This window comes from Eleginops maclovinus, chromosome 6, assembly GCF_036324505.1.
Source record: "Eleginops maclovinus isolate JMC-PN-2008 ecotype Puerto Natales chromosome 6, JC_Emac_rtc_rv5, whole genome shotgun sequence".
NCBI classification, from domain to species: domain Eukaryota; kingdom Metazoa; phylum Chordata; class Actinopteri; order Perciformes; family Eleginopidae; genus Eleginops; species Eleginops maclovinus.
Window position 1 is genome coordinate 24103728 of NC_086354.1, and position 15970 is coordinate 24119697.

Consider the following 15970-nt stretch of genomic DNA (forward strand, 5'->3'; position numbering starts at 1 on the left):
TTCACGCAGCTGTTCGCAGAGCTTCAGCTGCTGCCACACGGAGCAGAGACTCAGTCTGACTCACTGTGGATATTTCAGTGGGTTTTGCAGAGAAAACACGCAGAAAAGAGGGATAAATACCGGGAAAAAGGGAGATTAAACCCGGGTTGTTGCTGCAGGATGGCGGACCGGGACCCGGTTCCTCTGCCGGCGGAGGTTCGGGCCAGACTGGCCGAGCTGGAGCTGGAGTTATCCGAGGGTGAGTCACATTTCACCGCGGAACTCCGGGTCGCTGTGCCCGGGCTCCGGTGCTCTTCTGGCGGGTGTTTGTGTCGCTGCTGCTCAGTGTCTCTGGAGCAGAGTTTGTGGAGGAAAAGTGAAGCTGCAAAATGTCACAAGTTCAAGGCCACATGTTTTACAGACATGATGGGATGGATGGTGTTTTGGTGGTGAAGTGGCATGCTTTGGAAACAACTGTGGTATCCCTATGGTAGTCCTCCAAATGTTTGCCACAGTAGATCCAGGAATAAAGCATTACAACTAATTAAATGTAAGTGGGCCTGCAGATAAAGCATCAACACTCTCTCAATGGAGGTTAAACATGTCCAAAAGTACACAGGAATGTCATAAAATCACTATAAGTGGCACATGGGCTGAATCACTATGCCTCAGTAATCACTACTACGCAGCAAGAAAATCTCTACAGGAATGTTAAATTAACTTTAAAGGGGCTGCAGACATTGCTTAATGTGACCAGTGACAGTCTTTACAACGTTTTGATTAACATTTGAGTTTAAATAATGGCGTCTAAAAGCGTCAGGAGCCCAAAGTAACGTCCCTGCAGACCCAGGATCTGTAGTTTGCATGATGAAAAACAGACAAAAGCAGTACAGTAGATATGAACTCAGCAGTAATATGCACCAAGACCATTACATTAATATTATTAAAGGCTGCAGACATTGCTTTCTGTAATTACTGACACCCCTTTCCAATGTTTTAATCATCATTGTGGAGCAAAAGAACGAGGTACTGCCAGCTGAAAGTTTATAGAGCCCATAGTAATGTATTTTTGCAAATGGCAAACTTGAAATATTCAATTTACTTTGATAAAAACAGAGTGTTTGCACAGTAGATTGTGATATTCATCACACAATATGTCATAGAAGCCTGCTAATATAGCATCATGGACGTCTAAATGGACCTAAATTACACTTTAAAAGCTACAAAAAGTAAATGATGCCAATTAAAGTATCCTAAACCCAATTTCACCTGTTCTAATTCCTTTTTTTGCTAAGTGCACACCCAAACTGATCAATTTACATGATAAATAACAAAGAAAATGAGCAAATAATGTATTAGATTGTACATTTTTGTTGATAATTGGACTAATACTTCCATCAAAGCACCATAAAGTACACTTAAAAGTCTCCACTCAGCTTTATAGCTCCCAGGGGAATGTCACAGGACTCCTGTAGAGCTTTATCTTTTAGCTTTGTCCAAAAGAAGTGAGGTTCTCCCTCTCTGTCTGCACATTGGAGCGTCCCGTTAGCTGCTGCTTACATTATGCCCAGCGAGCCTCAGCTGTACTGTTCACATGACACCATGAATGATTCCCATTATACTGCAGCGGCTTTCCATACTGGTTTCTATCTGCAAGAGGCATGAAACGCAGCCTCCGTATTGATTTTCTCATTAGTCCCTCTTCCTCCTCCTCTTCCTCTTCAGATTGATATGTCACATTGCTGCGGACTCACTCTCAGCCTGCAGAGAATCAGTGTCAGGTTTCAGCTGTGTTTCCTCAGAGCTCAGCCATGTACGGAGAAAGACAGAAAAGACAGAGGATTTTAAACAGCTGACTGCATTGCATTTCAATGTTTCCACTGCAGGGAGCTTAGAGAGGAAGGGGAGGAGAGGAAGGGGAGGAAAGAAGGTAATAACAAACAACCTATGATACTCCTCCATTTCTATGTCATATAGGCCTGCAGATAAAGCATCAAAACTGTCCAAAAGGAGGTAAAAAATGTCCAAATGTGCACAGAATTCATATAAAATCAAGCTGCAACTAGGTAGTACTACTTTATGGATGATAAATAGAAGATAGACGTTTCATACCAACCCTTACATCATGAATACGCAGCAATAAAAAATACACCACTCTAAAGGAATGTTACATTGACTTCAGAAGGGTCTGCAGCTGTTGCTTTATGACATTATTTACAGTATTTTCCAGTTTATAAATGAACATCTAAGTGCAAAGTAATGGCGATTTAAAGTGTCCCGAGCCAAATCTAACGTCTTCAAATTGTGTTTTTGCAAATTGGAATTCAGTTTACCGTGATGGAAAACACTTGTCTTACATGCAGCATGACAACATAATATAACAGTTAGAGGGACACAAGGAGGTCAAATATAATGAGCCCTCAGTAAAATAAAGGCAGACGTAAGAAAACATGAATAAATACAATAAAATAATAATAATATTCCAAAATAATACAAAAGATTAAAACACCTATTAAAGGGGGTGTTGCTATTGAGAAGCTAATCTCAAAAGATGTGTCTTCAGCTGTCGTTTCAAAATGTGACACTCCTTTTTCTCAAATGTTGCCCCGATGTAAACATGGGGTGTCTGGGGGAATCGACATTATTAAGGGCCAGGTGTTAGGACAGTTTAATCAAGGTGTTAAACTCCAGGAATGAGTTTTGTTGACTATGTTTTAGCCTGAAAAAAGCAATTTAAGAGAGGCAAAAATAATGCTAGCTCCTTTCGCAGTGGTTGCATTGGAATTGTAGTTTTGTTTGACAGACAAGAAGTGATGTCCAAACTCTCCTTCAGTGCAGGAACTCTCTGTGGAAACATCACAGCTTTCTTAAACAAAGGGAAACATAATAAATCAGAACGCTCGGAGCATACAGAGAGTTATTTCAGGCTCAAATGTTTACTTTAAATCACTCTTTTCCAACTGTTGAGCCGCTCCACTTAAGTGATGGTTTCAGATTCAGAAGCAGCAATTTTTGAAACATAAACCTACATTTTTCTTTGGCCAATTTCTTTCAACCTTTCCTCTCTATTTCTGCTAAAGCCAGGGAGTGCCTACATTTCCCAGAATGCCCTCTGACAACCTTACTAAGTGTGTGTGTTGCTGTGATGTTGAAGTTTGCAGCAGCTGATGTTTTCATGAGAGGGTGGAGAGTGATTCAAAAGATGAGATAATTTGCTTGTTGATGCAATGCATTGTGGGATATTCTTTTGCTTTTGTAAAATGCTCTTTCATATATTTGTCCCTGGAAATTAACTCGGACGTTACTCTGCTGGAAAATGTTGGATGTGATGTCGTTATTGTTTAGTTTCAGTATTTATCTCCAAGTTTTCCCACTTTTCTCCCCGTTTCTTCTCATGTTATGGAGTGCCTACATTTCCCAGAAGAAGAAGACATACTTTATTAAACCCTTACAGCGAAATTGCTTTCTCTACTCTGTTGTGTTGACACACATTACACACACAGAGGATATACATGCACAAACACAGAGGAAATACATGCACACACAACCACATGCAGAGGAGAGGTGGCAGAGCAGAGAGGCAGCCAGGTACCCGGCGCCAAGGGAGCAGATAGAGGTTAGGTGCCTTGCTCAAGGGCACCTCGGCAGTGGCCTAGGAGGAGAACTAGCACCTCTCCAGCTACCAGCTCACTCCATATATTTTTTTTGCCCTTTGACTACTCTCAGAGCAATTTGATGTTGTTGTTTGCAGCATCCAGCTGTTGTTTGCATGAGAAGGTGGAGAGCGAAACCAGAGGGAAGAGATAAAATGCCTTTTTGCTCGTTGCTGCAATGCATTCTGGGATATTTGTTGCTTCGGTAAGTTGCTCTTCACGCAGATTTCTGAGTGTTTGAAGGATGTGATGTTTCTACTGATTGATTATTAATTGGCTCACTGTCATATTTACCTGGGTTAAAGTCACAGTTCCCCTTTCCTCTCTGTTTCCACTCAAGCTAGGCAGTTCCTACATTTCCCAGAATGCCCTGGGTGGAAATTCAAGACATTTGTTGCAGCTGCATGAAGCAAATCTGTGTAAGGCAACATGCTTTGGATGCACGATCAAAAACAAAGTGACTGAAGTTTATTAAAAACAGTTTGGGATGTGAGGTACCCAAAATATGATCTGCGTGACACTTCAAAAACAGGGTGAAAAGTGAAATTTCACCCTGTCATAAAGTGTGTCTGTATCGATGTAGAACCTCTTTTATACCGCTGTACATTTCCTTCCTGCTTCCCTCACTCACATCTGGTCTTGATAATATTTCAAACCTCTCCTTCTTTCCTTTCCTGAAAGATCTTTGTGATTCAGAAAGTACGACCGTTCCTCTGTGTGATTTACCGCTCTGGTTCTGGTCCACAGACTTGTTATTCCTCTGCTCTGAGAGAAGCTGTACATGAGTTCAAGCAGCTCCTGGACATATGTGAGGGTTGTTTCCCAGAATGCATTTCACCCAACATCTGTGGTCAGTTCACTTGCAGCTGATCTGAGATCAAGAGGGGCTTTTGTACGCGTTTGCTTTCATGGTGGAGCTCTTTTTCTGCAGGGGGATTTGTTGCATAACTGGTCGTTTGTTGAATAATTACATCATTGTTTTTGAGGACATTTTGCTACCAGTGTTAGCATTAGCACGGTTTGAAGCTGTTTAACCATCAAGGGCCTCAAACACAAGTTCAATTATTCATGGGATTTGTTGCATAGCTGGTCATTTATTGAGTAATCAGATCATTGTTTTATATGAAACATCAGAACATGGTAATTAATTATCAGTTTAGTACCTCGCTAACATTTTGGTAGCAGCGTTAGCTATAGCGCTGGAAGACGTTGATTGTTGTTGAGGTATCTCCTGTAGATGAAATAAAGCCACAGGAACACAGTACGCTTATTATTCCTAATTTCTGCCACATCAGGTCTGTGCCTCTTCCCTTACAGACGGCAGAGAGAGGAATGGAGATGTCAGTGTGTGTTACTTGTAATAGATGCAGTGAAATGTCAGTGTGTGAATACATTACGCTGCAGCCTTTCATTAACCGCCAGAAATCGCAGGGTTCACCTCGGTCTGCTGGAGAGGAAATGAGGAATTAATGGCAGTGTTTCTGAAGTGACATCTGGAGTAGGGGCACAGTTTGTACAGTTTGAGGGTTTTTCTGCTGCATTTAGGCACAAGAAAAGACCCAAATATCGGTAAATAACTCACACCTGAAGAGCTGAAACCAGAAGGTGGTTCATAATTGATTACATGCTTTAATGGGAAAAAGATCAACCGCTCACTGGATAAAGTACTGGGAAGGGCTTTTTTTAATAAGGATATTAAACTCATTTGTGTATCAGTGGCATTAAAAATAATGTGGCTTACTGCTACTCATAATAATATATCGGCCAATAAATTCGGTCAGAAAGACAGGCTTCACGTTGACGTGCGACAGGTGGGCGCCTCGGCAACAAGTGATGTCACTTTTATTAAGAGTTTTATTGGTTGCCGGGCGTGGTCTGACCTTTGGATTGGAGCGGAAAGATTATACAAGTAGTATTTTATCTCACACACACACACACACACACACACACACACACACACACACACACACACACACACACACACACACACACACACACACACACTTCTTATCAGTGACACTGTGATTGAATACTCTTTGATTGCCTCTCAGAGTAAATGGAAACGTTTCCTTCTGAGTTTCTCTGTGGACTCGATTCAAGTTCTTTACGTTCAGAAAGGCAGAGGTTGAAAAGTACTCTGCTCAACTTCATATCGGTATGTAGTGTCTCTACTTTAAAGAGTCCTCTCCTGCTGATGTTCAGGTGTATATCAGTATGTAGTGTCTCTACTTTAAAGAGTCCTCTCCTGCTGATGTTCAGGTGTATATCAGTATGTAGTGTCTCTACTTTAAAGAGTCCTCTCCTGCTGATGTTCAGGTGTATATCAGTATGTAGCGTCTATACTTTAAAGAGTCCTCTCCTGCTGATGTTCAGGTGTATATCAGTATGTAGTGTCTCTACTTTAAAGAGTCCTCTCCTGCTGATGTTCAGGTGTATATCAGTATGTAGAGTCTCTACTTTAAAGAGTCCTCTCCTGCTGATGTTCAGGTGTATATCAGTATGTAGCGTCTCTACTTTAAAGAGTCCTCTCCTGCTGATGTTCAGGTGTATATTAGTATGTAGTGTCTCTACTTTAAAGAGTCCTCTCCTGCTGATGTTCGGGTGTATATCAGTATGTAGAGTCTCTTTATTTTTCTCATACTGTCTGTGCTGCAGCTCGTCTTTTCACCCTCTGTCTGAAACCAGAACCCAGTCTGCTCTGATTGGTTAGCTGGCCGGCTCTGTCGTGATTGTTCGACAGCTTAGAGATGTCCCGCCCCTTAACCTATCACGTGTTGGAGCGCTATATAGGAGGGATGGTTTCCATAAGTTCCTTAAAATCTTTAAAAGTTTGTGTTTGATTAAAAGGGTCCTGGTCATTCCCTGCTGACAGTGATCCAGTGTTGTGTTTAAGGACCGGTCTCCTGCAGGGTGAGTGCGTGTTGAGGGTCGGTGGGTTTATGTCTGTCTCACCTTTAGACTGTTGCCATAGAGACGTTATTTCCTCTCCTCTTCCTGGAGAGGACGACCTGTTAGGATGGACAGAGGCTCCTCGCAGCAGGCCCATAAAGTCACATTTACTCGAGCGGTGATTCAGGACTCCAGACGCGCCGTCGCTTCCCGTAAATCTGAGCGATGTCCTCACTCGACTCCCGCCGGAGAAACATCTGCGGAAAGGACCGCTTTATAGCCGACGGGGCTGTTGTTAAAAACAGTGGCGGGCCGTGCATTTCACACCTAGGCCTTCAGTGATATCCTACACAGTCCTACCTGAATTAACTTGAATTTGAACGCCATGGCTCTAGAAACTATACATTTAGACAGAAACGCAGTATAACCGGGCGTTGCATCACATTAACATAGTCAAGTACAACAGAGTTATATTAATATTTCTGAAGCATTTATAATCAATACATCAGCATTTACAGTTAACTTAATTAATCAGATTATCTGACAAACCGCTCCTTGACACCTGTGTCTGTCACATAACGCAGGACAAGTGCCAGCTGTGCTACATTACCCACATCTGACGTCTCGTCCACCATAACAGCGACAAAGGGTGCTTTTTTAATCTTCATTTTGATCTCTTCTCCCATCACTTCAGCAATAGCATAAATCAGTTTGTATTTTGCCTGACGTCCCAGTAAACATGTTGTTTGTGTACAGGTGGTAATGCAAACCTGTGTTGTTCTCAGCAAGAAAAGAAAGAAGCTCCACGTAGTTTCCTCTGTTTCTGGACTCGGCGCTTTCATCGTGTCCCATAAATGAAAGTTCCTGTTTACCGATCAGTTGCAAATACCAGGCCTTCCCGGCAGTACAATTTGCAGTGCCTCTCGGAGGCTTTGAGCCAGGGGTACCGCTCGTAGTTTCCCTGCTGTGCTAGGCTCGCTAGCGTTGGAGTTGGTCGTTCCCTTTTCAAGGTGTGTAGCTTTACTTGAAAAGTTCGTTTTGAAAATGGCGTTGTAATTATATCTTCTACCAAATTGATCTCGTCTCCTCCTTCAGCCATTGTGGGTTGAAAAAAATAGCTTGTAGAAATCTACACAAATTAGCTCGCTCAAGTTCTAGTTCTGTTTGCTAGCTTTGCCCATAGACTGTATGGCTCTGCCTACTGCCTAGCTCTGCCTCTCAATAGTGCGTATCCAATCAGAAGATGTGCACGTGCTAACGTTAGCGTACGCCTGCTAGCTGGCCCGTTGTCGCCACCTCGAAATCTGATTGGTTAACGCCACAGTTTTGTTTGCGTTCACTTTAAGCTACAGGCGCCCGCACTGTTGATTCTGAAGGCCTAAGGGCAGATTTCTTTGACCCTAGCAACACATTATGGCTGAAATATGATTGGATAAAAGCTCTAACATAAAGGCCAGCCCTCCAAATCTCGTTCTGAGGCTGGAAGCAGCGCAGCCAAGACGAACGCTATAAAATGAAGAGAATAGACTATGGGGAATAATTCAATACGTATTTGTGGAAAAAATATATCAACATTTAATTTATATTCTGATGATGTTAGGCCAGCAGAGAAGGCCTTGCTGGCCCTGACGGCCCACCACTGGTTAAAAACAGCTTCGACACTTCGGGTCCGGAGAGGCGACATCAGCCGGAGACGATCAGCGTCTGGAGCGGAGCGAACGCGGCTGAGAACATCCTCCGGGCGCAGAGGAAGGTCTGTCACGTATTCTTTGATTCCGGAACTCATGAACTCAGTCAGCGTGCAGAACTTTCCACCGGAGGAAGAACAACAAAACCAAAGTTCTGTTTTCTTCGAACAGAAGCAGATTCCCCAGAGCGCCGCCGCTCCGTCACAAACACTCTGTTCAGCTGAGGGGAAACCCTCTGCTGCCGTGGGCTCTCTCTGTGCGTCCTGCTGATGTTGTTCTAATACTTGTTTTCATTTGGTTGTTGTGGTTGTTGTTCTTCTTCTACTTGTTTTCTTTTTGTTGTTGTTGTTGTTGTTGTTGTTTTTCCTCTTCTCCCCTCTGTTGAGGTTGTTGTTGCTCCTCTTGTTCTTTTACGTTCGTTCGTTGAACTTCGTCGTTGTTGTTCTTCCCTCTGTAGTGTTGTTGTTGTTGTTGTTGTTGTTCTTCCCTCTGTAATGTTGTTCTTGTTCTTCTACTTGTTTTCATTTGGTGGTTGTTGTTGTTGTTGTTGTTCTTCCTCCTCTTCCCTCTGTTGATGTTGTTTTTCTTTCTATTGTTCTCAAACTTGTTTTCTTTTTGTTGTTGTTGTTGTTTTTCCTCTTCTCCCCTCTGTTGAGGTTGTTGTTGCTCCTCTTGTTCTTTTACGTTCGTTCGTTGAACTTCGTCGTTGTTGTTTTTCCCTCTGTAGTGTTGTTGTTGTTCTTCTTCTTCCCTCTGTAATGTTGTTGTTGTTGTTGTTGTTGTTGTTCCCTCTGTAATGTTGTTGTTGTTTTAATTATTCCTTGTGTTCTTGTTCATCCGGTTGCGCTTCTTTTTGTACTTGTTTTCCTTTAGTTGTTGTTCTTATTTTTTTCCTTTGTGATTCTTCTTCTTCTTCTTCGTCTTCTTCTTCTTCGTCTTCATCTTCGTCTTCGTCTTCTTCTTCGTCTTCGTCTTCTGTTTTCTTTCTATAAAAACTTAATTTCAAGATTTCATTCCTTTTATTTTTATCATCTTAAAGACTTTGACAGAATTGGAATTGGACAGTCTTGCTCAACCGAAGGATCTGGAACAATGAGAGATGAACTGCTGAGGAACATTAAGAGGTCAGCACCGGAGGAGGGGTCATCAACACAAAGAGGAGGAGATGTCCCAGAGAGGAGCTTCACGTCCGTCCACATGTTGCATCATCAACACAAAGAGGAGGAGATGTCTCAGAGAGGAGCTTCACGTCCGTCCACATGTTGGATCATCAACACAAAGAGGAGGAGATGTCTCAGAGAGGAGCTTCACGTCAGGTGTCAGGAGGCCAGAGCTGCATAAATATTCTGCCAGCCTCTCCGTCAGCTGGCAGGAAAACAAATGTGAGGCCGGAGATGTGAGCGGGTGAACGGAGCTGTTCAGACGGCTTCAGCTGGACGTCTCTCTGCAGGGAGACATCGACCAGTCTCCAAACAGAACAAACAGCAGAAGAAGAAGCACTGAAAAACTGTGGATCTGTTAGGAGTCAGCATCAGGTGTTTGGTTTTGAGAACAGACATGAACCCATGTGGTTTAACCTGACGACATTTGAAGATTCAACACCTCTTCAGAGTAGATTTCTGTCTCCTTTTGAAGTCTGAATGCCTTCAAGTGTCATGTTGACGCCTGTAGCAGCAGAGGTGCTCTCATTCTGCAGCTAACGCCACTGTGATGGAGCTATTTCTCACTCTTAATTAAGCTTCATAAGCAATACATCAATGTAGCGCATTAATTCCAGTATTGAAGTTTAATGGAGGTTCAGTTTTTACCAACAATCATAGCTTTTTAAATGAAGTCATTTCTGTGATTCTTATTTATTAATACAGCTTAAAGGGGCCCACATCAGCCTTCACCTACATTGTTTTGTGTAGTAAACCATAAGCAATACTACATTATGTAATGCCCAAGGACTTATCATGTCAATCTTCATTTTTAATGCACATAATCAGTTTGACAAAGTTGAAAATGCTGTGAAATATCGTATCGGATGCGACCAGGCTAAAAACCGTCTCTACAAGGATTGAATTTACGTCTGGTTTCAAAGTGCTGAAGTGAAATGCTTTTGACTTCCAGCTGTTTTTGGGCTCTCTTACTTTGAAATGTTGAAACTCCCCTCAGAACAAACACACCTCTTTCTGTTTCTTGCATCTCTACCCCGACTCGAAGAGAGCACTTAACCTCTCAGACGTGGACGCTCCTGTCCGAGCGTCTGAGACTCGGCTCCTCTTCCTGATCTGAGCGGAGATGGCATTACTGCTTGCTCAGGCGATCCTCTGAATACTGGCGGTAATGCCATTAGGGCAATCAGAAGACCCCCAATCAGCATTTTCATTTAACCCCACCCCCTCCGAGTCTGTGTCAGTCTGATCAATGTCACGTTTCAGAGCCGGTTTTACAGCCCGTCAGCTCGTAATGCAGAGAGCTCCTCAATCACTTAATTGGCTTTAGCAGTCGGTGCTGATCATAAAAACAGAGATGTGTTTTTCCTGCAGAGTCAACGAGCTGAGTGTACGATCCTCCCACTGTGGGTTAGTCAGAGCTTCTGTTGTGTTCTTACTCTGCAATAACTTCCACTTTATAGAGCCCTTTGTTGTCCATGAGTCCCATTATTGACACAAATCAACGTTATCTACTTTCCTTTTTGTTTGCAAGTTAACCAGCCGGCCTTGTTCTGAGTTACTTCAAGAAACTGAGAATTATTTCTAGATATTTCTTGAAACATATTGAGTTTTTCTCTGAAAAGTTAAGATATTTTTACATTTTCTTTCCCGAAAATAAGTTATGAAGGTCTCTCGTCAAAAAATACTTCTGAAGTTGGACTTTTTTTTGCTGTGTACCATAGCCGTGAATAAAATGTGGGTCCTTTATGACCTCCAATAGATCACCACAGGGGCTTGCAACCAGACATATCAGCAAAATACACTATAATGACGTAGAATGTCTGCTTTCCTCCCAAAAAGTTCAATCTTCATTCATTTTTTATGCATTTCAATCGAACCAGGTCACATAAAAGCAGTTGGGACTTCATAAAAGCTGAAATAAAAAAGCAACTAAACAGAAACACATCTAAACAGACTTCGCATACGTTTTTGTGAGTTGCTTTTCATCGTTAGGTCTGACAATTTCCTCTATAATTAATGATGAATGGATTTATTATGACCTCCAGCTGATCGCAACAAGGACTCACAACCAACAGTATCAGCAAAGAGCTTCCTTCTAATTAATGCATCCAACCTAACGGAGGGAAAGCTTTGTTCCATCCATCTGTACCAGACTGATGAATACAGATACCCGTGCATGAAGACGTGTTAATGGTAGGAAAGGCTTTTGCATTCGCTTTAATGAGTGGCTTGTCCTCGTTAGCTCCCACCTTCTCCGCTGTAATTAGAAACTCGTGAAGTCCTGAAGCATCTCGCTCTGAGCGCCTGGAATCACGTCACCGCCGCTGGAAACGTTTCTCTCCAGCGATGGCAGCAACTGTTGCTCTGCTGTTTTGCTTCACAGGGAGGTGAGGTCATCGCTGGAGAGGAGGGGGAGGGAGGGAGGGGGGGGAGATTTTTTTTGGGAGAGTAAAGAGGCGGGAGGGGGGGGGGGGGAGATTTTTTTGGGAGAGTAAAGAGGCGGGAGGGGGGGGGGGGGAGATTTTTTTGGGAGAGTAAAGAGGCAGGAGGGGGGGGGGGTGTTTCTGGCAGATTGCATCATTAAGCCACTTTCAGACCGTTTGCCTGTTTTCTGCTTCCCTCTTCGCCAATTCCCGCCTGTTGCTGAAAATAGAGAGGGTGTGTGTGTGTGTGTGTGTGTGTGTGTGTGTGTGTGGGGTCAGAGAGTGAAGTCTTGAGGGGTGAGGAACAGAAAACTGAACTCTTTTTGGGAAAGAAGCATAAAACTGATGCTATTTTTTCCCTTTTTTGCTCAAAAACAGCACAGATATTTGGATTCCTTTTTGAAAATGTTATTTTATTTGCATTTTAAGAAATGTTGAGGTTAAAATGATCTTATGTAACCAAGAAATAACCCAAAAACTTAACAAAAACATCGTCAATTCTTGTAATCTCTCTTGCGGGGTAAATAAATGCAATTGATGCAACTTTTCACAAAAATGCTCGCCACAAATATTTGGATTTTGCTTTTTTTATTCCCATTTTAATAAACTACCGTACATGGTTATCTATCATAGATACATTTAGAAAAAAGGCAAATAAGATTAATTAATACGATCATGTTTTTACAGAACATTCCCAACCAAATTAATTAAACAATGATTTAAAAAACAGAGAAAAGGTCAAGAAAATGAATTAATAGGATCTAGTTTTTCCCATCTTTTAATCAAGTTGTTTCTAGAATGTCATTTATCAAATCTGTTCATTAAGAGTGTATCCTCTTTAATCAATAATTATTCCATTAATAAGAATAAGTGATAATGGGTTTAATTTGAGAGAAACACCAAAGTTTTTTAATAGATATTTCCCAGAAGCCTCTTCGATGCCTCGGATCCCTTTCAATCAGAATGAAATGATCTGTGTTTCAGTTTGAGGGAAAATTGGAAAACTAAAGCCATATAAAATGAGTGGGAGTTCTATTCAGGGGGACAGGCGGTTGAAGAAAGTCTGCACTGGAATATGCATCAAAAACAAATAATTAAAATCAGACCGAGACTTAATTTGGAGACCATAGATCTTTTTAAAGGAGTCGGGGACAATTCAGACTTACGATGATATAGCTCTGAATCAGTAAGGATGTCATAAAATAATGAAGTGTAGAAATTAAGAAGGTGTTTCAAAATGTCAGACGGATGTTTCTTATCTTTTCTCTCCCCTCTTACGTCGAAAATGTTCTACCAAAAAAAAGTTGTATATTTCAAGCATTCATCTAAAACTCACCATATCTAAAAGAACTTCAGCTCCTCGGGGAACAATGCTCTCCATTAATAATCCCCCAGGGTGACACCGTTCCTCCAGCAGGCGAGGATGAAGGGAGAGGAGGGGGGGGGGACTGGGATTTAGGTCCTGCACAGACAGTATTTGGACGGTGAGGCTCTTAATAGTTCAGCTTTATTGGATTCTCTGCAGAGGATGGAGGCTCCGTGTGATGGATGTGGTTCTGTTAGCTCTGCCTGATTACAATTTAGCTTTGTGTGGCAGCAGCACCATGGGTATCCTCGTTAGGGGTTTACTTCACTCATTTTTCAAGCATATTTTATGGCTTTTTGTGTCACTAAGGGCTTTCGTTAAACCCTTTGCTTTGGCTTTGTGTAAGGAGTTTGTTTTGTGTGGAAAGTTGCATCTGGAATTGATTTTGCTTTGAATAAGTGCATTGAATTGAAAACTGAAATAGTCTTGCAGTATCTAATCTCCCTTTGATCGGCGGTGAAGGAAACCCGGGTTCACAGGCTCATTTTTCACCTATTTTCTGGCGAGTATAAAATAAGTCAAATCAACATATATTTGGATAATTATTAAACTTATCAACGTGCAAAACATTCGATTAACAGCTTCTCCTCAAAGCTGGAGTCTATTGACAGACGCATCCATTTTTTTCTGGCTGATCGTCATAAAAACAAACTTGATTCAAACTTCACCGAAACAAAATCTGAGCCAATAAGAAAGATAGTTACTTGGCTCCCGGGTGCCGATCGTACACAAACAGAGCTCAATCACACTTACTAGCAGCGAGAGAAGTTCAGCTTCTTGTATTAAAGTCATAAAACGTGTGGATTATCGGAGCAACATCTGGCAATGATCAACAGAAAGAGATGTGCTGACTTCTTTGATAAATGGTCATTCGTTAAAGTCTGTTTTCAGACGCTCAGATGTGAAGATGATCTGCTTTTCTATGTTTTATATCATATTCTTTGGGTTCCTGACTGAATAAACAAAACTTCCTCATGGACTTTGATTACTGATGGATTTTTTCACTTTTTCCTTCAGAACCACTGAATTATGTAAGAGCTGGCGCTTTAATTCATATATGTTTGATGGTATCGCTGCATTATTTGTAATTATATTCCTTCTGTCTCATGCATTCATGCTGTAACTTCATATCTCTATAAATGGTATAAATGCATTTTCTGAAGCACTTTGTCCAGCCTCTGTACGACCCTGACTTCCTGTCCTCTGAGGGTTGTTTTATTGCACCTGCACAGCTTATTTTTAGTCATTCGTGCAAATAAATGAAACCGAATCGAAACCGCCTCCTCCTCTTGTAGCATCGCCCGGTCAATAGAGGCTCTGTGTTTAACATCCCACCAACCCCCCACCCCCACCCCCACCTCCTGGTTGAATACCTTGGTGTCTGCAGGTGAACACTGTAGCTCTGTCAGCCAGTTTCTGTCAGAAAGCTGATGGGTTTTCTCCTCTTCCTCTTCCTCTTCCTCTTCCTCTCGCCGTGTGGAAACTCTTCTTCAGACACTGACTGACATTACTGATCCTCCTATTCCAAAAGTTATGAAGAGGGATTAAATAAGTAGCAGATATTGGGGGGGGGGGACAGTTAAAGCTGGAAAAAGAAACAATGACGGCGATCAAGATTTGGATTTATTGCCGTTAGATTTGGGAACAGAGTTTGAGTCAACGACTTCGATGCAATTTTGATTGAGTTACTTTCTGTAGTTATTTTGGCCCAAGATACTGACCATTTAAAGTGTGTTTAGGGCAATAAATACATGATTTAAACATCCACACTGTGTTGTTTGTTGTTATGTTATTACCTAATGTTTGTGTGTATTTATTTTAGTCACAAAACTTAATATTAAACTGCATTACTGAGAACAACACCCATCCCTGTGAGCTTTGTCCCCGGTTGCAGCCCAGTCTTTACTGAAACACTTAATTAATAAATAGCATTATCATAGATGTTTTCTTTTGGTGGGGGGGGGGCACAGGGGGGGTCCAAGCTTAGTGTTACAGGCCCCTGTGGGCCCCCGTAGAATCCGCCCTTTCTGTCACTGGTGTGTTTTCTCCTCTTCCTCTCAAATGGGGAAGAAGAAAGTCTCTGATAATGAAAAGTATGACCCCAGGTTTCGGTCCCAGCAGCAGGGATTGTTCCGTGTGATCTGTCTCTGTTTCTTCAGGCTAATAGGAGGATAAATAAACAGCCGCTGAAGCCTGTTGAAGTGTCCTTGGGCAACACTGAGTCACACGTGTTGTTCCCTCAGTGTAAACAGGCTCCGCAGTAACAGGAGTGACTCTGTAAATCAGCAGCTCTGGGTCCTCATAAACACTCGGTAACCATTGCAGTCTCGATCTGGAGCTTTACTCTCCGCCTCAGAGGTCTGGTTAGGGAGTACATTTCTTTATTAGAGGGTTTTATATCAATGCCCTGAGAGGACGTCGATGTCCTGCCAACTGTTCGCCACAAGTAGAAGTCCAGTAGAGTTAGAGATCTACTGCAGAAGTCCTCCAGTAAAACCTAAAGTACTACGTGTTCACAGCTGTTTGTGAACGAGTCCGTTAGGGAGTAGAACCCGGGCTTTATCTGACAGTCTTACTCTTTATTGATGCTGCCTTCATGAAAGTTGGATAGAAGACGTGAGATTTGGGTTCGGGTCGGACTTAAGTCACTGAATCACACTAGACTTAGACCGCTATAACACCTATACACCTTCCCAAACTATAAAAAATAGCCTGATACCTCGTCTAAGTTTTCTCCAGGAAATGTGTAGTGAAACAAGCTCTAAATCCCTACTTTGACATATAGAAGTAGTTGTGATGATTTCCTATTTTA

At 42.1% G+C, this 15970-nt stretch overlaps 1 protein-coding gene across 1 annotated transcript in view; it reads left to right on the top strand.

Annotated features, from left to right (window-relative positions):
* The first annotated feature begins 32 nt into the window (after positions 1-32).
* Positions 33-15970, top strand: part of LOC134865888 (disco-interacting protein 2 homolog C-like) — a 155027-nt gene continuing 139089 nt past the window's right edge. Inside the window, 1 exon segment of the mRNA XM_063885695.1 lies at positions 33-238. Coding sequence (XP_063741765.1) covers positions 160-238 — 79 coding nt within the window. The 5' untranslated portion in view covers positions 33-159.